At 40.1% G+C, this 23,682-nt stretch overlaps 2 protein-coding genes across 4 annotated transcripts in view; both read left to right on the top strand.

The window, feature by feature from the left end:
* ZFP30 (ZFP30 zinc finger protein) overlaps positions 1-14,259 on the top strand; it is a 44,761-nt gene extending 30,502 nt beyond the window's left edge. The window contains exon 6 of the mRNA XM_032390319.1: positions 12,351-14,259. Coding sequence (XP_032246210.1) covers positions 12,351-12,789 — 439 coding nt within the window. The 3' untranslated portion in view covers positions 12,790-14,259. The remainder of the gene's footprint in view (positions 1-12,350) is intronic.
* LOC116623318 (zinc finger protein 90 homolog) lies at positions 5,050-11,641 on the top strand. Of its 3 annotated transcripts, XM_032390405.1 has the most exons (4): positions 5,057-5,302; positions 7,829-7,991; positions 10,230-10,353; positions 11,336-11,641. In XM_032390405.1, exons 2-4 carry the CDS (start codon positions 7,959-7,961, stop codon positions 11,464-11,466), a joined length of 288 nt encoding a protein of 95 aa, XP_032246296.1. In that variant the 5' UTR covers positions 5,057-5,302; positions 7,829-7,958; the 3' UTR covers positions 11,467-11,641. The 3 variants fall into 3 exon arrangements, with proteins under 3 accessions (XP_032246293.1, XP_032246294.1, XP_032246296.1); XM_032390402.1 differs by lacking the exon at positions 7,829-7,991 and having other exon boundaries at positions 5,050-5,302; positions 11,333-11,641; XM_032390403.1 differs by lacking the exon at positions 7,829-7,991 and having other exon boundaries at positions 5,055-5,302.
* Positions 14,260-23,682: the final 9,423 nt, after the last annotated feature.

The following is a 23,682-nucleotide window of genomic DNA, read 5'->3' as shown; positions in this document are numbered from 1 at the left end:
GTAGTTAGCCAAGTATCTGGAGTTAGGGCTTTTCCGTGTCTCTAGTATTAGGCTCTAGTTTGTCAGGGAAAGTTGTCCTACTCTGCAGAAGGAAATGTCCTTCACCAAAGATCTCATAAATCTTTCCTTCTTCTATAATTTCCTCTTCAGTCAGATCCTGTGAGAGAGATTTTCTTGAACACCGAATTATGGTAATTTTTACAGGAAAAAGTGATTCCAAACCTTTCTGTTCCACATATGCATACATTTTTAATGTATCTTTTATTATATTCCTCTACCAAAATTACAGCAGTAATATATTTTCACAACTAGTAAACAATGAGGTCATATAAATAAATATCATGCCCCATCTCAATTCTTTCAGACATATCTATAATTTCAACAAAGCTTATTTATCTTTTCATACCTTTCTCCCCGCTCATATCAACATCACACATGTCAATCTGATTTGTCCTTATTCAAGTTTTTAAATGGCACAAAGCTTGGGGCAACTGTCTGGCTCAGTTGGTGGAGCATCTGACTCTTGATCTCGGAGGTCATGAGTTCGAGCCCCACATTAGGCGCAGAGATCACTTAAAAAATAAATAAATGGCGGGCGCCTGGGTGGCTCAGTTGGTTAAGCGACTGCCTTCGGCTCAGGTCATGATCCCGGAGTCCCGGGTAATGGTTAGCAGGGAATCTGCTTCTCCCTCTGACCGTCCCCCCTCTCATGTGCTCGCTCTCTCGTTCTCGCTCTCTCAAATAAATAAATAAAATCTTTAATAAATAAATAAATAAATGGCACCACGCTATGCATTGTTTTCTCTTAACTTTCTTTGCTCAAGCAACAGTCTATCTTGTACATCCCTTCAGATCAGTAGGTATAATCTTATTCTTTCTAAAATCTGCATTATATTGTACATTATATTCCTGCTCTTGGTTATTTGTGCCTTTTCTTTTTCACTTAATTAGTTTTTGTAGTGGTTTATTGATCTTTTGAAAGAATGACTTCTCGCTTTCTTGGTAGTCTCTGTTGTGTGGCTGTTTTCTTTTTTATGTATTTATTTATTTTTCTGTTTTTATTATTTTCTTACTTAACTTTTGGTTTAATTTAATGCAATTTTTAAAATTTAGGTGAATTTTTGTTTCATTGATTTTTACCATTTCTTCTTTTCTAATATGTATATTTATGACTATAAATTTTCTGTAAGATTTACCTCATCTGTTTCTTATGTTTTATTTTGATTATCACTTAATTTATATAATTCTATAAGTTCAAGGTAATCATTTTCTTCAATCTATAATCATAGAGGAAGGTCCCATGTACTCTGCACTCAGTTACCCTCAATGGTAATATTTTGCATAACTATAGTCCAATATCAAAAAAAGATTTTACCAGTTTTATATGCACTTATTTCTGTATGTAACTATTCTGTATAATTTTATCATGTGTGTAAGTTTCTTGTAGCCACCACAATATACAAAACTGTTTAATCACCACAAGGCTACCTTGATGCTACCACTTTATAGCCATGCCCACCCCTTCCCACATCTTTAAACCCTGCAACTATTAATCTGTTCACCATTTCACTAATTTTTTAAATTTCAAGAATGCTATATAAATGGAATCATACAATATGTAGATCTTGTGACTGGCTCTTTTTTCTTTTCTTTTTGCATAATTGCCTTGAAATCCGTCCAAGTTGTTGCATGTACCAATGGTTGAATAGTATTCCATGGTGTGAATATACCACAATTTTTTTGCTTTTTGTTTTGTTGTTGTTGTTGTTTTTAATGTGCCACAATTTTAAAAACTATTCCTCCATTTAAGGATATTTGAATTATTTCCCAATTTTGGCTATAATGAATAAAATTAATATGAACATTCGTGTACAGATTTTGTGTGAACACAGTTTCCAGTTCTCTGTGAGAAATGCGTAAGAGTTCCATTGCTGAGTCATACGGTAAGCGCATTTGGGGTTTTATAAGAAACTGTCAAACTATTTTCAAGAGTGGATGTACTGTATTACTATATTATATATACTGCAATGTATGGGTGATCTAGTTCTCCACATCCTCACCCACATTTGCTGTTGTCACAATATTTTAGCCATTCTGATAGGTGTGTAGCTCTCCCAGAAATGGAATCTTAAACCAGTCATTCAGGAATTGCCTGATCAGCATTAATTAGGTAATCTGCTTAATGGACTCCTGCTAGCCCCTAAAGGAAAGTAACCTTGCAATAACAAATCTGATATTTATTTATTTATTTATTTATTTATTTATTTATTTATTTGCCTAGTACAATTTCCTTGTTCCTGTTCCCTTCTGACTATAAAATCTCTTGCTTTGTATGGTTCTTTGGAACTCCTTTTTATCTGCTAGATTGAATGCTACCCAATTAAGGAATGTTGAATAAAGCCAGGGAGATCTTTAAATTTTACCCAGTTGAATTTTAACATAGTAGTGGTCTCTAGTTGCCTGGTATCTGTCTCTGAGATGATATAGGGTAGAGGAAGTATTGACTTGAGGTAGATAAGGAGATGGTTGGGATATATAGACTCTGGTTTGGTTGATTTATATGTAAAAGACATGTTTCTTGCTAAGCCCCTTGCTATTTCTAAGAATTGGCTAGCCCTTGGAGGGACTCTCTCTCCAGATCTGTAAGGCTCCCAAATGCCAGATCAAGAATACAGAAAATAAGAAAATATACTTAATGCAACTGGCCCTGTGGTGAATAGATGCCAAACAAGACAAACACAGAATCTAAGAAAACACAGAACACATATACACAATAGAATAATACCCATCAATAAAATGGAATTAGCTATTGATACATGCAACAACTTGGATGGAACTTAAGGGCATTATGCTTAATGAACAAAAGCCAATATCAAAAGGTACATTTTGTATGATTCTATTCAACATCTTCAAAATGACAAAACTATAGTAACAGTGAACAGATAATTGGACAAGGAGAGTAAACAGAAAACAGCTTCATTTTTGTCTCTCATTGTCACTTTAAATATGTTCGGTGGAGCTAGATCTTCCCTGATCCTGTTGAAAATTTATTTAGAGATCATGATTTTTTTTATCACACCTACAAGTGGTTTCAGCTCAGTAATAACAATGTCCAGTCTTCATGGCTGAGCAAAAATTAAGACTTCTTCCTCTGCTTCCATCTGTTTACAGTTTATGCCAAATTGTATTTTCCAAAAATGAGTGCAACTATATTTTTGGTCCCACATGGTCTTCCAGAACCTTGCCACTTTCCCATCAGAAAGTGGAGGCAATTTCCCCTTTCCACTGAATCTGGATGGACCTTTTAAATTGTGAGTACAGTGGAAATGATGCTATGTGATTCTGAGGCTAGGTGTAAAACATGATAGAGCTTCCATCTGGATCTTTCTTGGGACTCTTGCCTTTAGAACCCTGAGCTGCAGTGTAAGATGTCTGAGGCTACCATGCTGTTAAGAAGCCCAAACTAGCCCACACAGAGAGACCACATGGAGAAACCCTAAGATTACATGAAATAAGAGAGATGTCCCACCAGCTCCCAGTGGCTCCGGGAACTCTGCACTCTTCCAGGTTCAGCTATCATGAAAAATTTGAGCCAAAACTGTCCATCCAGATTGTTCCAGAATTCCTGACCCAGAGAAACCATGAAAGATAGTAAATGATTGCTGTTGTTTGAAACCATTAAACTTGACAGACTGGATATACAAACAGACAATGACAGATCATATATGCCAACAGAATTCTGACCTACAAACTCTGCAGCAACCAACTAGTTTCCAATCAGGAAACCAAACTAAACCTTGGCAGTGATCAGCCCATAACATTCAGGCTTTGGACAATGACTGCTAGCTCCCCTCCCACCTTTTTTTTTTTTTTTGCCTCTGCTTCCAGTTCAGGACCAACCAGAGAAAGCCAAATTCGATCCCAAACCAGTCATATAATATGCACTGCTTCTTTTTAGCTCACCTCCACCTTCTCTATGCCAATAATCTCCAATCACTGTATTCCTGAAGCCTTCCCTTTTTCACTATAAAGTTTTCCTACTCCCCTGCCTGCCTTTGAGCTCTGCCAAACACAGGTGATGGTGGTTGTAATACCAGTAATTTGAAACAACCTAATGATAACAAGATAAGACAATTACATAAGTGGCATGTAGAATTTACAAAATGTTATGGACGAACACTTCGTGTTCAATATATATTTGATTTACAAAGCAGGTTAGGGGAGGGTATGTGCTAGGGTGAGCGCTGTGAATTGTGTAGGACTGTTGAATCACAGACCTGTACCTCTGAAACAAATAATACATTATATGTAAAAAAAAAAAAAAAAAAAAAGAGAAGATAGCAGGAAGGGAAAAATGAAGGGGGGGAAGTTAGAGGGGGAGACGAACCATGAGAGACTATGGACTCTGAGAAACAAACTGAGGATTCTAGAGGGGAGGGGCTGGGGGCATGGGTTAGCCTGGTGATGGGTATTAAAGAGGGCAAGTACTGCATGGAGCACTGGGTGTTATACTCAACAATGAATCATGGAACACTTTAACATAACATAATTAACGTTAACATAATTAAAATTAAATTAATAAAATTAAATAATAATTATCAATAATTAATAATACATAATAATAAATAATTAAATAATAAATAATTAAATAATTAATAATTTTTAAAAAGGCAGGTTAAGCTGACATAAATAGGGGCGCCTGGGTGGCTCAGTTGGTTAAGCGACTGCCTTCAGCTCAGGTCGTGATCCTGGAGTCCCAGGATCGAGTCCCAGAATTGAGTGCGACATCGGGCTCCCTGCTCAGCAGGGAGTCTGCTTCTCCCTCTGACTCTCCCCCCTCTGGTGCTCTCTCTATCATTCTCCCTCTCTCAAATAAATAAATTAATAAAAATCTTAAAAAAAAAAAAGATGACGTAAATATTCACATAAAAGATATAAGCTTAAATACAGCTAAGTCTGAACAGACTAATTACAGGCATTTTTTACATCTGATTGTAGACCGCGGAGGCACGTGTCTGTTTTTGTGCGGGTGGGTCCAGCCCCCACGAGCGGGACCACCACGGCTTAGACTCTGCGTTCACCTACGCGGGTCTCGCCTCCGGGAGGGGTACCGAGCGCGCCCGGCCTGCGCGGGGGCTTCTGGGAGTTGTGGTCCAGCCGCCAGGCCCCTGCGCCGGGGCACCAGCTGCTGGGCCTTCTCGGTCTGAAGCGCGGGTGGGCTGGGCCGTTCTCGGGCACGCGGCCCATGAAGGTCTCGTGGCGGCCTCCGTGCCCAAGACCTCCCAGGCGGACGTCCGGAGAGGTGAGTCCGCCAGTCTTACGGGCTGAGGGCGGCGGGAATAGCGGAGAGTACCCGGGTCGTGCGAAGGGGGACCAGGGAAAACCGAACGTTCGGGGCTCGCAGGGTCTGGGGGGCGACATGGGGGGTTCTTGGTTCTTTTTTTTTTTTTTTTTAAAGATTTTATTTATTCATTCGACAGAGAGACAGAGAGAGAGGGAACACAAGCGGGGAAGCGGGAGAGGGAGAAGCAGGCTTCCCACAGAGCAGGGAGCCCGATGCGGGGCTCGATCCCAGGACCCTGGGATCATGACCTGAGCCGAAGGCAGACGCTTAACCGACTGAGCCACTCAGGCGCCCCTGGGGGGGTTCTTGGTTCTATTGAGATGCGCGGATGGCTGCGACTGTGTGTTCCCGGGTTGGTGAGCTGTGATGCATCCTTGGGTTGGGGGGCGGGTGGGCAGAAGCCAGGGGGGCCTTTGATAAATTTTGGCCGGGCAATTTGGGTTGGGGGGGCAGCTGGGCCACCTCCCCAGGTTGGTGGAGAGAGGACAGTGAGGTAGGGTACAGGGGTTTGGCGGGGGGGACCGTCTAGGGCTGCATGTTCTTAGGTGTTTGTGGGAGTGGCTACATCTGTGCATTCTCGGGTTTGGGCGATGAGGGAGGAGTTAGTAAGTGGATGCCCCTGCCCAGATATCTTCAACAGAGAATTCTCCATACTCTTGGCCAGAAAGGCTAGAGGGGTGTTGTTTTCACTTTGTTGTCCCAGTGGGAGTTATGGCCCCAGATGTTAAAGGTGGAGGTGCCCCAGTTGTGAATTTGGTATCCCAGGCCACCCCTGAGTCACAGCCTGGCTATATTAAGCAAAGCCCCTCTGAGTGCAGAGATTGAAGGATATGCGAGTTCTCCATTCTTCACGGTCTTGCAGGTGGACTTCGGTTCTTGACGCTTTTCTTTTTAAGTTTTTATTTTAATTCCAGTTAGTTAACATACAGTGTTATATTAGTTTCAGGTGTACAATATAGTGATTAATACTTCCATATATCACCTTGTGCTCATTACAGGTGCACTCGTTAATGCCCATCACCGATTTAATCCTTCCCCCACACCCCTTCCCTCAGGTAACCATCAGTTTCTTCTCTATAATTGAGTTGGTTTCTTGATTTCTCTCTCTCTCTCTTATTGTTTTCCCTTTGCTTTTTTGTTTTGTTTCTTATTTCTACATGAGTGAAAGCATATAGTATTTATCTTTCTGATTTATTTTGCACTCTGTAGTTCCATCTATGTCGTTGCAAATGGCAAGATTTCATTCTTTTTATGGCTGAATAATATTCCATTGTATATATATACTGCCTCTTCTTCATCCATTCATCAACTGATGGACACTTGGGCTGCTTCCATATCTTGCCTATTGTAAACAGTGCTGCTAGAAACATCACGGTGCCTGTATCTCTTTGAATGAGTGTTCTTGTAGTCTTTGCATAAATACCCAGTAGTGTAACTACTGGATCGCAAGGTAGTTCTATTAACTTTTTGAGGAACCTCCATACTGTTTTCCGCAGTGGCTGCACCAGTTTGCATTCCCACCAACAGTGCAAGAGGGTTCCTTTTTCTCTACATCCTCACCAACACTTGTTGTTTGTTGTGTTGTTGATTTTAGCCATTCTGACAAGTGTGAAGTGATATCTCATTGTACTGTTGATTTGCATTTCCCTGATGATGAGTGATGTTGAGCATCTTTTCATGTGTCTGTTGGCCATCTGTATGTCTTCTTTGGAGAAATATCTGTTCATGTCTTCTGCCCATTTGTTAATTGGATTATTTGTGTTTTGTTTTGTTTTTAAAGATTTTATTTATTTATTTATTTGAGAGAGAGAGAGAGAGAAACAGCATGAGAGGGAAGAGGGTCAGAGGGAGAAGCAGGCTCCCCGCCGAGCCGGGAGCCCGATGCGGGACTCGATCCCAGGACTCCGGGACCATGACCTGAGCCGAAGGCAGTCGCTTAACCAACTGAGCCACCCAGGCGCCCTGGATTATTTGTGTTTTGGGTGTTGAGTTTTATAAGTTCTTTATATATTTTGGATACTAACCCTTTATTGGATATGTTATTTACAAATATCTTCTCCCATTCCATAGGTGTCTTTTGGTTTTGTTGATTGTTTCCTTTGCTGTGCAGAAGCTTTTTATTTTGATATAGTCCCAATAGTTTATTTTTACTTTTGTTTCCTTGCCTGAGGAGACATATCTAGAAAGAAGTTGCTATGGTCGACGCCAAAGAAGTTACTGCCTATGTTCTCTTCTAGGATTTTTATGGTTTCAGGTCTCCATTTAGATCTTTAATCCATTTTGAATTTATTTTTGTGTATGGTATAAGAAAGTGGTCCAGTTTCATTCTTTTGCATGTCGCTGTCCAGTTTTCCCAACACCATTTGTTGAAAAGACTGTCCTTTTCCCATTGGATAGTCTTTCCTGCTTCATTGAAGATTAATTGGCCATATAATTGTGGGTTTATTTCTGGATTTTCTATTGATGCTTTTATTTTCCTTTTAGGTGAGGGTGGATCTGCACAGACTGGGTATGAGGATTTCTGGCATGTGACTCAATCCTCATTTCTCCCAGCTCCCTATTCTGCCCTCTTTGGAATCTGCTGGCCCTGAGTGATCTGTGAAGAGAGGAGAAAATGGCCCCCAGGTTCCTGGCAGCAAGACCCCCAGTGAGTGGGATTTAACCTCTTTCGTGCAGTAATCCCTGTCCCGGTTAGGTGACATGTTTGTTCACTGCCTTGCGGAGCCCACCAGGACTCTAAGACAAACATGAAACATGGCACAGCTTTAGGATACTCCAGAGGAGAGCCCACTCTCCCTCCTCAATGCACTCCCCCAACCCCACCACCATATCAGAGCCCTGGCACACCTTAACCTTTGCCCCTACTTCCATTAATTTAGGTCACAAATGGTCCAGTATCTCTTCCACAAGCCCCAGTGTCTACCGCGTACATTGAGAAGTACTGTCCTTTCTTGCGGGCTTTGTAGGCCTTGTTAAAATGGTTTTTGTTTGGTTTTGTTTTTTACTGCAATGGATTTTAAAATTTAAATGATATCAAATTTACAGAAGAATTGCAATAATAGTACAAAGAACACCAATATTGCCTTTACTCATATTCATCAATTGCCAGCTTTTTGTCACAGTTACTTTATCATTGCATCTCTGTGTATTTATCATTTTCTGAATCATTTGAGGCTAAATTGTGGACATCATCATGTCTTTTACCTCTAATTACTTTGGCACGCATCTTCTATAAGCAAGAACAGCCCCTTAAATGACCATAGTATAATTTAGAAAATTTAACCGTGATACAATACTATTGTCTGATCTCTAACCCATAATTAAAATTTGCCAATTGTCTTAATTATTTTCTTTATGGCCTTTTTCCCTTTGTTTCCTCTCTTTAGTCTTCTTTAATCTGGAACACTTTCTTTTTATTTTTTTAAATATTTTATTTATTTATTTGACAGAGAGAGACAAAGCGAGAGAGGGAATACAAGCAGTGGGAGTGGGAGAGGGAGAGGCAGGCTTCCCACCGAGCAGGGAGCCCAATGAGGGGCTCGATCCCAGGACTCCGGGATCATGACCTGAGCTGAAGACAGACGCTTAACGGCTGAGCCACCCAGGCGCCCCTCTCTGTCTTTCTTGATCATGATTTTTGATGAGTGCAGGTTCAGCTGTTTTGTAGAATGTTCCTCAGTTAAGATTTATTTGATAGTTCTTCATGATTAGATTTAGGTTTTACACTTTTGGCAGGAATGATGCAGAAGGGACTTGTCCTCAGTGTGTCATATCAGATAGCACATAATATTGATTCGTTTCATTACTAGTGATATTAACTTTGGTGACTTAAATTAATGTAGGGTTGGGGTGCTTGGGTGGCAGTCAGTTAAGTTTTCAACTCTTGATTTTGGCTCATGTCATGGTCTCAGGGTCCTGGGATCGAGCCTGTGTCAGGCTCCATGCTTGGTGCAGAGTCTCCTTGGGATTCTCTCTCTCCCTCTCTCTCTGCCCCTCTTCCTGCTTGCACTCCCTCCCTCTCTCTCTCTCTAAATAAAATAAAATAAAATAAAATCTTTTAAAAAATTAATGTAGGGGGCGCCTGGGTGGCTCAGTCGTTAAGCGTCTGCCTTCGGCTCAGGTCATGATCCCAGGGTCCTGGGATCGAGTCCCGCATCGGGCTCCAGGCTCAGCGGAAAGCCTGCTTCTCCCTCCTACACTTCCCCTGCTTGTGTTCCTGCTCTCACTCTCTCTCTGTCAAATAAATAAATAAAATCTTTAAAAAAAAAAAATTAATGTAGGGTCTCCCAGTTTTTTCCACTGTAAAGTTTCTATTTGGGGGTTGGAGAGGAAGAGGCAGATCTCTTAAGCCAGCTTGTCACTGTCATGTGGAAGGTACATCAAAGCCTATAAGGACAGTAAAAAGCTCAGTGGTTACCAGGGTTGACAGGAAGTGGTGAGTAGGAAGAGTGCAGAGGATTTTTAGGGCAGTGAAAATACTCTGTATGATACCATAATAATGGATACATATCATTATACATTTGTCCAAACCCATAGAATGTACAAAATCAAGAGTGAACTCTAATGTAAACTATGGACTTTGAATCTCAAGCTTATTCTCCTGATTCATACAATGTGGTGTGGGCAGCACCTCTGGAATTGTGTAGCTTTGGGTGTACTCTGGTTGAAGTTTGAGTCTTCCCATCAAAGAAACTTTAAGGGTTGGAGAGCTTTAAATGTGTCTCATATGTCTTTTCCATCTTCTACAAAATATAATGTAAGCAGGTGCATGGATGTTTGCCAAAATCAGGACCCTAGAAACCATCAAGATTCACTGTACTTGTCAACTGCATTACTCTGTGGGAATGGGTATGTCTGTGTGTGACTATGTCTGTCATTTTAACAGCTGGTGACATTCAAGGATGTGGCTGTGGACTTTGCCCAAGAGGAGTGGGGACATCTGGACCCTTCTCAGAGTCACCTGTACAGAGAAGTGATGTTGGAGAACTATGAGAATCTCATCTCCTTGGGTGAGCACAGCATCTTCCCGAACCCATCTGCTCTCACAGTGGGTTCAACCAAATGGATTAAATCCCGAGGGGATTAGCATTTGGGCACCCACATATTCCAGATCCCTTATGGCAGAGGGTATCAGATTTGAGAGTGCAGAAAAATACCTGATCATTAGAAATGCCAGTTCCTGTCCAACTTAAAGAAGATTAAAGACACATTACAACTAAATGCGCAATGCTAAAAAATGTCCAGGAAGAGTGCCAAAAGGGACATATTGGCGTCTTTTGCAAATTAACTGGATTACGTAAAATACTGTGTCAATGTTAAGTCCCCTGATTTTGATGACTGTGCTGCTGTTATGGGAGAGAATGTCCTTGTTCTTAGGAAATACCTACTAAGAATTGGGGCCTAGAGAGCCATGGGGCCTATAACTTTCTCTCACATGGTTTTAGAAAAGAATTGTGTGTGTGGAGAGAGAGAGAAAGTAATAAAGTAAATGGGCCAAACAATAACAACTGGTGAATATGGGTCAGGGTTCTATGGGTGTTCTTGGTGTTACTCTTGCTACTTTTCTATAAAATACGAGGTTATCCAAAAAACCTACAACCCTGGCTTCTATCACCAGCACTACTGATTCAGTGGATTTGGGATGGAGTCTGCATTTTTGACAAGTTTCTTCAAATCATACTTGGGGCTGCACTTCCTTGGCCTCATCACTGCCTATTCAAGCCATTGAGCATTATTACTGTTTTATATTGCAAATGGGTCTCTTCACTGAAGTTCCCAAGAATTCCTGGAACTTTCCTTGTTTAGGGAATATATATACATATTTGTAAGTGTATAAGTAAATGCAAAATGTGATATTAATGTATAATAGGTTTATTCACCTTTCTCAGTCTTCAGAGGATCTTCACGGATACCAAGGCCTAGATTTGACTTGTGTGAGGGTCCTTAGTCACATTGCAGGGCCCTAATCCACATGTCTTTCCCCTCAAGCAGGGCATCTGCTGTCCAAACCGGAAATGATTTTCTATTTTGAACAAGAAGATGATGTATGGATGGAGGAAGAAATGCCAAGAAGCTCCTATTCAGATAAGAACCAGTCAGCCAGGAGTAAATGCCATCAGTAACCCACTAATCCATGAAGGGATGGGTAGCAATTTTAAAAATACATCTTGTTTGACTTTTTATGCTTTTCATTTAATTGAAAATATTTAAATATTTTTTTGATTGGAGACAAATACCTTTTTTTATAAAAGCATTAAATGCTCAGGCTCCATACATGCTTAAGAACCAGCCTTACCATCTTATTGGTTCCTCATTAAAATTTTTGACAGATGTTCACTCCATATTTGGGGTGTGTGTGTGTGTGTGTGTGTGTGTGTGTGTGTGTGAAGTAAGCTCTACCCCCAACACATGGCTTGAATTCACAACCCTGAGATCAAGAGTCGCCAGCTAGGTGCCCCTGTTCACTTCATATTTGTGAAAGTTATCTTTTTAACTTTTTGATAATTATGCTTTAACAACACTAACACATTTGTAGTTCACAGAGTTTAATCAAGTGTTTTAGTAACACTTCATTTCCTCACTAAGGAAAGGGTTCTCCGTATGTTCCCTTTACCCCTGAAGCAAAAATGAAAAACCCAAGGTCAAGAGGACAAAGAGCAGCAGCCCAACACTTCTCTACTTTGCGAAGCTTCTCAGCCTGACCGGCGCTCCCTGAGAGTGTGTCCAGAGTGTGCACCATGCAGCCTTGGACAAAACCCCTGCTCGCTTCATCATCTAATTTTTTTGTCCCAGGTGTCAGGGATGAGAATGGTGGGATTCTCCCTTGGCAAACATCTCCAAGAGAAAAACCCTACAGCTGTTCCCAGTGTGGCCAAGACTTCAGACAGCTCAAAAACCTACTTCACCAGCAAACCCATACAGGAGAGAAGCCCTCTCTATACGATGGGCGTGGAAGAGCCTTCAGGGTAAGGACAGCAGACCTTAACTCTCCCAGGCTCCTTCCCAGAGAAAAGGCCTACCAATGCATGGAGAGTTCCAGAGTCTCCAACTCAGGATCCACTCTGAGAAGGCACAGGAAGGACCACATGGGAAAGAAACCTCCCACGTGTGAGGAATGTGGGAAGGACTTCAGCTGCAGCTCCAACCTGTCCATCCACCGGCGCGTCCACACGGGCGAGAGGCCCTTCAGGTGCCAAGACTGCAACAAGGACTTCAGCCGCAGGGCAGCCCTGCAGACCCACCAGAACATCCACGTAGGAAGGAAGCCCCATGCTTGTGAGGTGTGTGGCCGGGGCTTCACGCTGCGCTCTCCGCTGGCACGACACCGCAGGACCGTGCAGGAGACAAGGGCTATGTGTGTGACACATGTGGCTGGGGTTTCAGCCAGAGAGCCAGCCTCTACCTGCACCAGCGCGTCCATACTGGGGAGAGACCATTCGGCGTGAGGCCTGAGGGAAGCAGTTCGGCCGGAGCAAGGACCTGGGCATCCACCAGAGGGTCCACACGGGAGAGCAGCCCTACAGGTGTGGGGCTTGTGAGAGGAACTTCAGGCACTGTTCAGCCCTCAGGAGACACGAGAGGGTGCACACAGGGCAGAAGCCCTATCCCTGTGCCGTGTGTGGGAAGGGGTTCAGTCAGAGAGTCCACCTGAAGACGCACCAGAAGGTGCACTGTAGGGAGAGGCTTTTGGGACTGGGCGTCGCCCAGGCAGGTGCCTTCCAGAGCCCGGGGGAATGCCAGGGCATGGGTGCTGAGATACACGGCATGGATCAGGCTTAACGGTATAGGGCATTTATTCCTGTTTAGATGGGAAAGATGTCATAGTATGCAGGTTGGTAGATTTTCACAAAGTGAACACACCCGTGTCCAGCACTTGACTGGAGAAACGGAACATTTCCAGCTCTTCCTAGAGACGTCTGCCTGCTCCCTTCTGCTTGGCCCCCTACAAAGGAAATCACTCTCTGGACTTCTAAAACCATATATTTTGCAAGTTCTAGAATATCATGTAAGTGGAATTTTACAGCATGTAGTCTTTTATGTAGGACTTCATTCACTCAGTGTTTGCAGGAATTACCCATGTTGTTGCAGGTACTCTTAAGTTCATCTATTTTATTACTAAATAGTATTCCATACAACACAAGTGCAGTTTGTCCGTTCGCTTGTTGATGGACATTTACATTTGGACATTTGGGTTGTTTCCAGTTTTTGGCTTTATAAATAAAGCTGCCGTGAAATCTGGGTACACATATACTCTGTGTGGACATATACTTTAATTTCTTTTAGGTATTTATAGGAGTAGAATTGATGAGTATTCTAAAACTTTTTAAAAAACTGAATTTATTGAAGTCTTAAAACACATGATTAACTTTTACTATATGTCAATAGACAGGAAATAATTATGCAATTTAACAATGTTATCTTGCACATTGGATTTTTACATGTACCTGGAAATTTTCAAACAAATATAGAAAAAGAACAGTGTAACAAACTCATGTCCCCATCATCTAGCTACTCATGATGAATTGTCTCCCTTATTCCATCCTCCTCCCTCACACACACAATCCTGGAGTATTTTAAAGCAAATCCTAGGCTATGATATTGTTTCATCTTTAAATACTTTTGTATATATCTTCAAAAAATAAATATTTATTTAAAATTTTTTTTCAAAGAATTATCCTTTGCTTTAAAATTTTTTTATTGAGGTAAAATTCAGGTAACATAAAATTTACTATTTTAACGTTTCAGAGAGCACAGCTGAGTAGTTTTAGTACATTTACAAAGTTGTCTAACCAGCACCACTGTCTACTTCCAGGGCATTTTCATCAGGCCAAAAAGAAAACCCGTTACCGTTAAGCAGTCACTCCCCATCCTTCCCTCCCACCTACCTCTGGCAACCACTAACTTACTTTCTGTCCCTATAGACTTGCCTATTCTGGGCATTCGGTATAAATGGAATCACAAACTATGTGGCCTTTTATGGCTGCTTTCACTTCGCATAATATTTTCACGGTTCATCCATGTTGTAGCAAGTGTCAGTACTACATTCCTTCTTATGGCTGAACAATATTCTATTGTATGGATATAGCACATATTTTATCCATTCTTCAGTTGATGGACATTTGAGTTGTTTCCAGTTTGGAGCTATTATGAAAAATGTTATGATGAACATTCATGTACAAGGTTTTCATTGAGTATAGGCATTTAATTCTCTTGGATATATGTGGAAGAGTGGAATTCATGGATCATATGATCATTCTATCTTTCGCTTTTTGAGGAGCTGCCAAATTGTTTCCCATAGTGGTTACACCATCTTACTTTGCCACTAGCAATGTATGAGGATTCCGGTTCCTCCACATTTTCACCAACAATTGTCATTCCCCGTCCTCCCCCCTCCCTTTTTTTAAATCCTAATCCCATTGGTAGCTGTGAAGTGGTATCTTACTGTGGTTTTGATTTACATTTCTGTAATTACTAATGATGTTGAGTTTCTTCCATGTGTTTATTGGCCATTTATATATCTTCTTTAGGGAAATGTCTATTCAAGTCCTTTGCCCATTTTAAAACTGGATTATCTTTTTGTTGTTGAACTGTAAAAATTATTTATATGTTACTATCATTTGCAAATATGGTCTCCCATTCTGTGGGTTGTATTTTCACTTTCTTGGTGGTTTCCTTTGATGCACAAGTTTTTAATTTTGATGAAGTCTAATTTATTTGCTTTTTTCTTGATATTTGTGCTTTTGATGTTCTATTTAAGAAATGGTTACCTAGGGACGTTTGGGTGGCTCAGTCGGTTAAGCATCTGCCTTCGGCTCAGGTCATGATCCCACAGTTCTGGGATCAAGTCCCGCATCAGGCTTCTTGCTCATCGAGGAGCCTGCTTCTCCCTCTGCCTGCCACTCTCCCTGCTTGTGCTTTCTCTCTCTCTCTGATGAACAAATAAATAAAATCTTAAAAAAAAAAAGAAAAGAAATGGTTACCTAATACAAAATCACAAAATTTTATACCTATATTTCCTTTTAAGAGTTTCATAGTTTTAGCTCTTACATTTATGTCCTTGATCCATTTATAGTTTTATATGGTATAAGGTAGGGGTCCAAGTTCCTCCTTTTACATGTTGATACCCAATTGTCCCAGCACCATTTGTTGAAAAGACTATTCTTTCCCCACTGAATAGTCTTGCACACTTGTTGAAAATCAATTGACCTTAGATATATGGGTTTATCTCTAGCTTCCCAATTCAGTTTCATTGATATATGTCTAGCCCTTGCTAGTACCATACTGGTTTGATTCTGTAACATTGTAGTAAGTTTTGAAAACAGGAAATGTGAGTCTTCCAATTTTCTTATTTTTCAAGATAATTTTGGCCATTCTGAGTCCTTTGCAACACCATATAAATTTTAGGATCAGCTTGTCCATTTCTGCAAGAGAAGGCCATTGGGATTTTGATAGGGATTGCATTGGATCTGCAGTAACTTTGGGGAATATTGCTATCTTAACAACATTAAGGCTTACAATCCATGAACACAGGATGTCTTTCCATTTATTTAAGTCTTTAATTTCTTTCAACAGTGTTTTATATTTTTCGGTATACAAATCTTTCACCTTGTTAGGTAAAGTTAAGAATCTTGTTTTAAATTTCATTTTGGGATTGTTCATTACCAGTATATAGAAATACAACTGATTTTTGAACATTGATTTTTGTATCCTGCAACTTTGCTGAACTCATTTATTAGTTCTAATAATTTTTAGTAGATTCTTTAGAGTTTTCTATATACAAGATCATATTATCTGTGAACAGAGATAGTTTTTGCTTTTTTCCTCTCCAATTTGGATGACTTTTACTTCTTTTTCTTGCCCAGTTGCCTTGGCTAGAACTTCCAGTATGATAAAGTTAAGAGAAGTGGCAAGAGCAGACATCCTTGTCTTGTTCCTTGTCTTAGAGGAGAAAGCTTTCACTATTAATTTTCATAGATGCCCTTTTCTCTTTGTTCTATTAATATGATATATTTCATTCATGGATTTTCCTATGTTGAACCAGCCTTACATTCCTGGGATACATCCCACTTGGTCATGGTGCATAGTTTTTTTATTTTTTTATTTTTTATTTATTTATTTTTTAAATTTCATTTATTTATTTGAGAGAGAGAATGAGATAGAGAGAGAGCATGAGAGGGGGAGGGTCAGAGGGAGAAGCAGACTCCCTGCTGAGCAGGGAGCCCGATGTGGGACTCGATCCTGGGACTCCAGGATCATGACCTGAGCCGAAGACAGTCGCCCAACCAACTGAGCCACCCAGGCGCCCCTGCATAGTTTTTTTATATGCAGCTTAATTCAATTTGCTAGTATTTTATTGAGGATTCTTACATTTCTATTCATAAAGAATATTGGTCTGTAGTTTTCTGTGATGTATTTATCTGACTTTGATATTAGGGTAATACTGGTCTCATAGAATGAATTTGGAAGCATTCTCTTCTTTTCTATTTTTTTGGAAGAGTTTCAGAAGTATTGGTGCTGATTCTTTAAATGTTCGGTAGAATTCACCAGTAAAACCACAGTAGACCACGTCTATTTGTTAGACGTTTTCTTAGTCATTTTGGGGTGCTATAATAAAATAACCATAGATGATGTAGCCTAAACAACAAACATTTATTTCTCACAGTTCTGAAAGCTGGGGAGTCCAAGGTCAAGGTCCCACCAGATTCAGCATCTGGTAAGGACCTTCTTTCTGATTTGCAGACAGCTGCCTGCTTGCTGTATCCTCATATGGCAGAAGGAGAGAGAGAGAGCACACTCTCTGGTTTCTTCTTATAAGGGTACTAGTCCCATCGTGGCAACCCTGCCCTCATGACTTCCTCTAAGCCCAATTATCTCTCAAAGGCTTCACCTTGAAATATCTTCATGTGGAAGGTTAGGATTTCAACATATGAATTTTGAGAGGGACACAAACATTCATTTCATTAACAGTATTTACTTGCTTTCTGATTCAATCTCCTTATTTGTCATAGAAAGACTGTTACATACTCCTCTTGAATAGGTTATGGTAGTTTGTGTGTTTCTAGGAACTTGTCCATTTCATCTGAGTCATCTGATTTGTTTATAAAATTGTTCATAATATTCTGTTATAATTTTTTTTATTTCTGTAAGGTCAATAGTAATGTCCCAACTTTCATTCCAGATATGAGTAACTTGAATCTTCTATTTTTCTTAGACTACCTATTGGTCCATCAATTTTGTCAGTCTTTTCAAGGAACCAATTTTTTATTTTGTTGATTCTCTGTTGTTTTTCTTTCTTTCTTTCTTTCTTTTTTAAGATTTTATTTATTTGACAGAGAGAGACACAGCGAGAGAGGGAACACAAGCAGGGGGAGTGAGAGAGGGAGAAGCAGGCTTCCTGCAGAGCAGGGAGCCTGATGCGGGGCTCGATCCCAGGACCCTGGGATCATGACCTGAGCCAAAGGCAGACACTTAATGACTGAGCCACCCAGGCACCCCGATTCTCTGTTGTTTTTCTATTTACTATTTTATTTATATCCTTTTTAATCTTTACCATTTCCTTCCTTCTGCTTACTTTGTGTTTATTTGCTCTTCTTTTTCTACTTCCTTAAGGTGGAAAGTCAGGTTATTGATTTGAGATTTTTTTTTGTTTTTAATGTAGCCATTTATAGCTATGAATTTCCCTCTGAGTACTGTGTTAGCTGCAGCCTTGAAGTTTTGATATGTTTGTTTTCATTCATCTCAACGTATTGTCTAAATTCTGTTGTGGTTTTTTTCATTGATCCACTGTTTGTTTCAAACTGTGTTTAATTTTCATGTAGTTGTGAATAGTCGATTTCCTTCTCTATTGATTTCTAATTTCATTCCATTTGGTCAGGGAAGATATATTGTATGGTTTCAATATTTATAAATTTACTGAGTTGTGTGTGTGTGTGTGTGTGTGTGTGTGTGTGTGTGTGTGTCTTAATGTATGGTCTGTCCTAAAGAGTGTTCCATGTACACTTGAGAATGATGTTTATTCTGATGTTAGGTGAAGTGTTTTATATATGTCTGTTAGTTCTAGTTGGTTTACAGTGTTGTTCAAGTCCTCTATTTCCTCGTTGATCTATCTAGTTGTGTGTCTATTAATGAATATGGGGTCTTGAAGTCTTCAGCTATTACTGTTGAATTGTCTATTTCTTCATTCAATCCTATCAGGTTTTGCTTTATATATTATAGGGCTCTATTGTTAGCTGCATATATGTTTATGATTGTTATATCTTCTGAAGACTGACACTTTAATTAATATAAAATTCATTGTCTCTTGTAACCTTTTCTCATTTATTTTTTTTAAAGATTTTTATTTATTTATTGAGAGAGAGAGAGAATGATAGAGAGAGAGCATGAGAGGGAGGAGGGTCAGAGGGAGAAGCAGACTCCCTGCTGAGCAGGGAGCCTGATGTGGGACTCGATCCTGGGACTCCAGGATCATGACCTGAGCCGAAGGCAGTCGCTTAACCAACTGAGCCACCCAGGCACCCACCTTTTCTCATTTAAAGTCTACTTTTTTATGCTATTATAGCCATCTCAGATATCTTTGAGTTACCAATTGCCTAAATGTAATTTTCCATTATTTCACTTTGAAACTATATGTGTCTTTGGGTCTAAAGTGAGTCTTGGTGCTTGGGTGGCTCAGATGGTTAAGCATCTGCCTTCAGCTCAGGTCATGATTTCTGGGTCCTGTGATCAAGCCCCATATTGGGCTCCCTGCTCAGCGGGGAGTCTGCTTCTCCCTCTCCCTCTGCCTCTCCCAAACTCGTACTTGCTTGCTCTTTCTCTCTCTCAAGTGAATAAATAAAATATAAAAAATAAATAAAGTGAGTCTCTTGTAGACAGCAAATAGTCAGATCCTTTTAAAAATCCATCCTGCCAATATCTGCCTTTTCATTGGAAAGTTTAAGGCACTTACATTTAAATAATTACTGGGATGCCTGGGTGGCTCTGTCAGTTGAGTGACCAACTCTTGATCTTGGCTCAGTTCAAGATTTCATAGTCATGGGCGCCTGGGTGGCTCAGATGGTTAAGCGTCTGCCTTCAGCTCAGGTCATGATCCCAGGGTCCTGGAATCGAGTCCCGCATCGGGCTCCCTGCTCAGTGCAGAGCCTGCTTCTCCCTCTCCCTCTGCTATTCCCTCTGCTTGTGCTCTTCTGTCTATCTCTCTGTCAAATAAATAAAATCTTAAAAAAAAAAAAAGATTTCACAGTGATGAGTTCAGCCTTGCTTTGGGCTCTGCACTGGGCATGGAGCCTACTTAAAAAATAAATAGGGGTAGGGGTGCCTGGGTGGCTCAGTCATTAAGTGTCTGCCTTCGGCTCAGGTCATGATCCCAGGGTCCTGGGATTGAGCCCCGCATCGGGCTTCCTGCTCTGCGGGACGCCTGCTTCTCCATCTCCCACACCCCCTGCTTGTGTTCCCTCTCTCGCTGTGTCTCTCTCTATCAAATAAATTTTAAAAAATCTTAAAAAAAAAAACCTTTAAAAAAAAATAAATAGGGGCCCTTGGGTGACTCAGTCGGTTAAGCATTTGCCTTCGCGCAGATCATGATCCCAGGGTCCTGGGATGGATCCAAATGTCAGACTTCCCACTCAGCAGGGAGCCTGCTTCTCCTTCTGCCCTTCCCCCCTGCTCATGCTCACTCTCTCATGCTCTCTGTCTCTGTCTCTCAAATAAATAAATTAAAAATCTTTCAAAAATTAATGAACTAATTACTGGGGCACCTGGGTGGTGCAGTGGGTTAAGCATCTGACACTTGGTGTTAGCTCAGGTCATGATCTCAGGGTCCTAGGATCAAGCCCTGCTTTGGGCTCTGTGCTCAGCATGGAGTCTGCTCAAGATTCTTTCTCCTTCTCCCTCTGCCCCTCCCACTCATGCTCTCTCTCTCTCTCTCAAATAAATAAATCTTTAAAAAAATAAAAATAAATACTGATAAGCGATTTCTGCCGTTTTGGTATTTGTTTTTTATGTTATACATATTTTGTTCTCAAATTTCCTTATTACTGCCTTTTATTTTGATTTTTTTTTTGTAGTGTACCATTCTGATTTCCTCTTTATTTCTTTTTCTATATATCTTTAACTTATTTTCTTATTTGTTATAATGGGGACTACAATTGACATCTTTTTTTAAGTTTTTTTTTAAATTCCAGTTAGTTAACATACAGTGTTATATTAGTTTCATATGTATAATATAGTGATTAAACACTTCCATACATCACCTAGTGCTCATCACAACAATTGTACTCCTTAATCCCCATCACCTATTTGACCCCTATCCCTACCCCTCTCCCCTCTGGTAACCTACAGTTTGTTCTCTATAATTAAGAGTCTGTTCCTTGATTCTCTCTCTCTCTTTTCCTCCCTCTCTCTCTCTCTGTCTTTTCCCTTTGCTCAAGTCCTCTCTTTCCTTGTTGATCTATCTAGTTGTGTGTCTATTAATGAATATGGGGTCTTGAAGTCTTCAGCTATTATTGTTAAATTGTCTATTTCTTCATTCAATCCTATCAGGTTTTGCTTTATATAAGGCTCTGTTTATGATTGTTATATCTTCTGAAGACTGACGCTTTAATTAATATATAATTCATTGTCTCTTGTAAACTTTTCTCATCTAAAGTCTACTTTTTAATGCTATTATAGCCATCTCAGGTCTCTTTGAGTTACCAGTTGCCTAAATGTAATTTTCTATTACTTCACTTTGAAACTATATGTGTCTTTGGGTCTAAAGTGAGTCTTTATTATTTATTATTTATTTAATTAATTTATTTGCCACCCAGGCGCCCTTATTTATTTTTTTAAAGTGAGTCTTCTTAAATTCCACATATGAATGGAATCATATGGTATTTTTTTTTCTTTGACTGACTTATTTCCCTTAGCATTATACTCCGTAGCTCCATCCATGTTGTTGCATATGGCAAGATTTCATTCTTTTTTATGGCTGAATAATATTCTATTGTATATATACATCACAACTTCTTTATCCATTCATCAGTCAATGGACACTTGGGCTGCTTCCATATCTTGGCTATTGTAAATAATGCTGCTATAAACAAAGGGATGCATGTATCCCTTTGAATTAGTGTTTTTGTATTCTTCAGGAAAATACCCAATAGTGTGTTTGCTGGATCATAGGGTAGTTCTATTTTTTTAAAAAAGATTTTATTCATTTGAGAGAGAGAGAGAGAGAGCGTGCACATGGGTAGGGGGGAGGGGCATAGGGAGAAGCAGACTCCCTGCTGAACAGGGAGCCCTGATGAGGGGCTCAATCCCAGGACCCCAGGATCATGACCTGAGCCGAAGGCAGCTGCTTAACTTACTGAACCACCCAGGCACCCAGGTAGTTCTATTTTTAATTTTTTGAGGAACCTCCGTACTGTTTTCCACAGTGGCTGCACCAGTTTCCATTCCCAGCAATGGTGCAAGAGGGTTCCTTTTTCTCCACATCCTTGCTAACACTGTTTCTTATGTTGTTGATTTTAGCCATTCCGACAGGCGTGAGGTGATCTCATTGTAGTTTTGATTGCATTTTCCTGATGATGAGTGATGATGAGCATCTTTTCCTGTATCTTTTGGTGATCTGTGTGCCTTCTTTGGAGAAATATCTGTGTCTTCTGCCCATTTTTAAATTGAATTATTTGTGTTTTGGCTGTTGAGTTGTAGAAGTTCTTTATATATTTTGGATATTAACCTTTTATTGGATATGTCATTTACAAATATCTTCTCCCGGGTGCCTGGGTGGCTCAGTTGGTTGGGTGACTGCCTTCAGCTCAGGTCATGATCCCAGGGCCCTGGGATCAAGTCCTGCCTTGGGCTTCCCCTGCTCTGTGGGGAGTCTGCATCTCCCTTTGCCTCTGCCTGCCATTCCCCTTACTTGTGTGCTCTGTCTGTCTCTCTCTCTCTGTGTCAAATAAATAAATAAAATCTTAAAAAATATATATCTTCTCCCATTCAGTAGGTTGCCTTTTAGTTTTGTGGATTGTTTCCTTCACTACACAGAAACTTTTTATTTTGATGGAGTCTCAATAGTTTATTTCTGCTTTTTGTTTCCCTTCCCGCAGGGGACCTATCTAGAAAAAAGTTGCTACAGCCAATGTCAGAGAAATTACTGCTTGTGCCTCTCTTCCAGGATTTTAATGGTTTCAGCTCTCACATTTAGGTCTTTAACCCACTATGAATTTATTTTTGTGTATGGTGTAAGAAAGTGGTCCAGTTTCATTCTTGTACATGTTGCTGTACAGTTTTTCCAGCACCATTTGTTGAAGAGACTGTCTTTTTCCCATTAGATAGTCTTTCCTGCTTTATCAAAGATTAGTTGACCATATAATTATGGTATGTTCCCCTCTAAACTTACCTTGTTCAGGGTTTTTATCATGAATGGATGTAGTACTTTGTCAAGTGCTTTTTCTGCATCTATTGAAATGATTATATGGTTCTTACCCTTTCTTTTATTAATATGATGTATCATGTTGATTGATTTGTGAATATTGAAACACTCTTCCAGGAATAAATCCCACTTGATTGTGGTGAATGATTTTTTTTAATGTATTGTTGATTTGGTTTGCTAGTATTTTGTTGAGGATTTTTGCATCTATGTTCATCAGGGATATTGGCCTGTAGTTCTCTTTTTTTGTGGTGTCCTTATCTGTTTTTAATATTAGGGTAATGCTCCCTTCATAAGATTAATTTGGAAGTTTTCCTTCCTTATCTATTGTTTGGAATAGGTTGAGAAGTATAGGTATTAACTCTTCTTTAAATGTTTGTTAAAATTCACCTGTAAAGCCATCTGGTCTTGAACTTTTGTTTGTTGGGATTTTTTTGATTACTGATTCAGTTTCTTTGCTGGTTATTGGTCAGTTCAAATGTTTTATTTCTCCCTGCTTCAATTTTGGTAATTTATATGTTTCTAGGAATTTATCCATTTCTTCTAGGTTGTCCAATTTGTTGGCATATATTTTTTCATAATATTCTCTTTGTGTGTATTTCTGTGGTGTTGGTTGTTATTTCTCCTCTGTCATTTATGATTTTATTTATTTGGGTCCATTCTCTTTTTTTCTTTATCTATCTATCTATCTTTTTTTTTTAAAGATTTTATTTATTCATTCAAGACACACAGAGAGAGAGAGAGAGCACGAGCAGGGGGAGAGGCAGAGGGAGAAGCAGGCTCTCCGCTGAGCCGGGAGCTGGACATGGGGCTCGATCAGGACCCTGGGATCATGACCCGAGCTGAAGGCAGATGCTTAACCATCTGAGCCACCCAGGCGCCCCTCTATCTATCTATCTATCTATCTATCTATCTATCTATCTATCTATCT

This window comes from Phoca vitulina, unplaced genomic scaffold (genome assembly GCF_004348235.1).
Source record: "Phoca vitulina isolate PV1807 unplaced genomic scaffold, GSC_HSeal_1.0 scaffold58, whole genome shotgun sequence".
NCBI classification, from domain to species: Eukaryota; Metazoa; Chordata; class Mammalia; order Carnivora; family Phocidae; genus Phoca; species Phoca vitulina.
Note: the sequence above shows the minus strand (reverse complement) of the source record. Positions and strands in the feature narration are given on the sequence as shown.

What these genes read in the sequence shown, in the direction of transcription:
- LOC116623318 (XM_032390402.1), top strand. Translation starts at nt 5,246, where the DNA reads ATGAAGGTCTCGTGGCGGCCTCCGTGCCCAAGACCTCCCAGGCGGACG. An exon ending in CCAGGCGGACGTCCGGAGAG is followed by an intron (nt 5,303 to 10,229) that starts GTGAGTCCGCCA and finishes TCATTTTAACAG; the next exon opens with CTGGTGACATTCAAGGATGT. An exon ending in TGAGAATCTCATCTCCTTGG is followed by an intron (nt 10,354 to 11,332) that starts GTGAGCACAGCA and finishes TTTCCCCTCAAG; the next exon opens with CAGGGCATCTGCTGTCCAAA.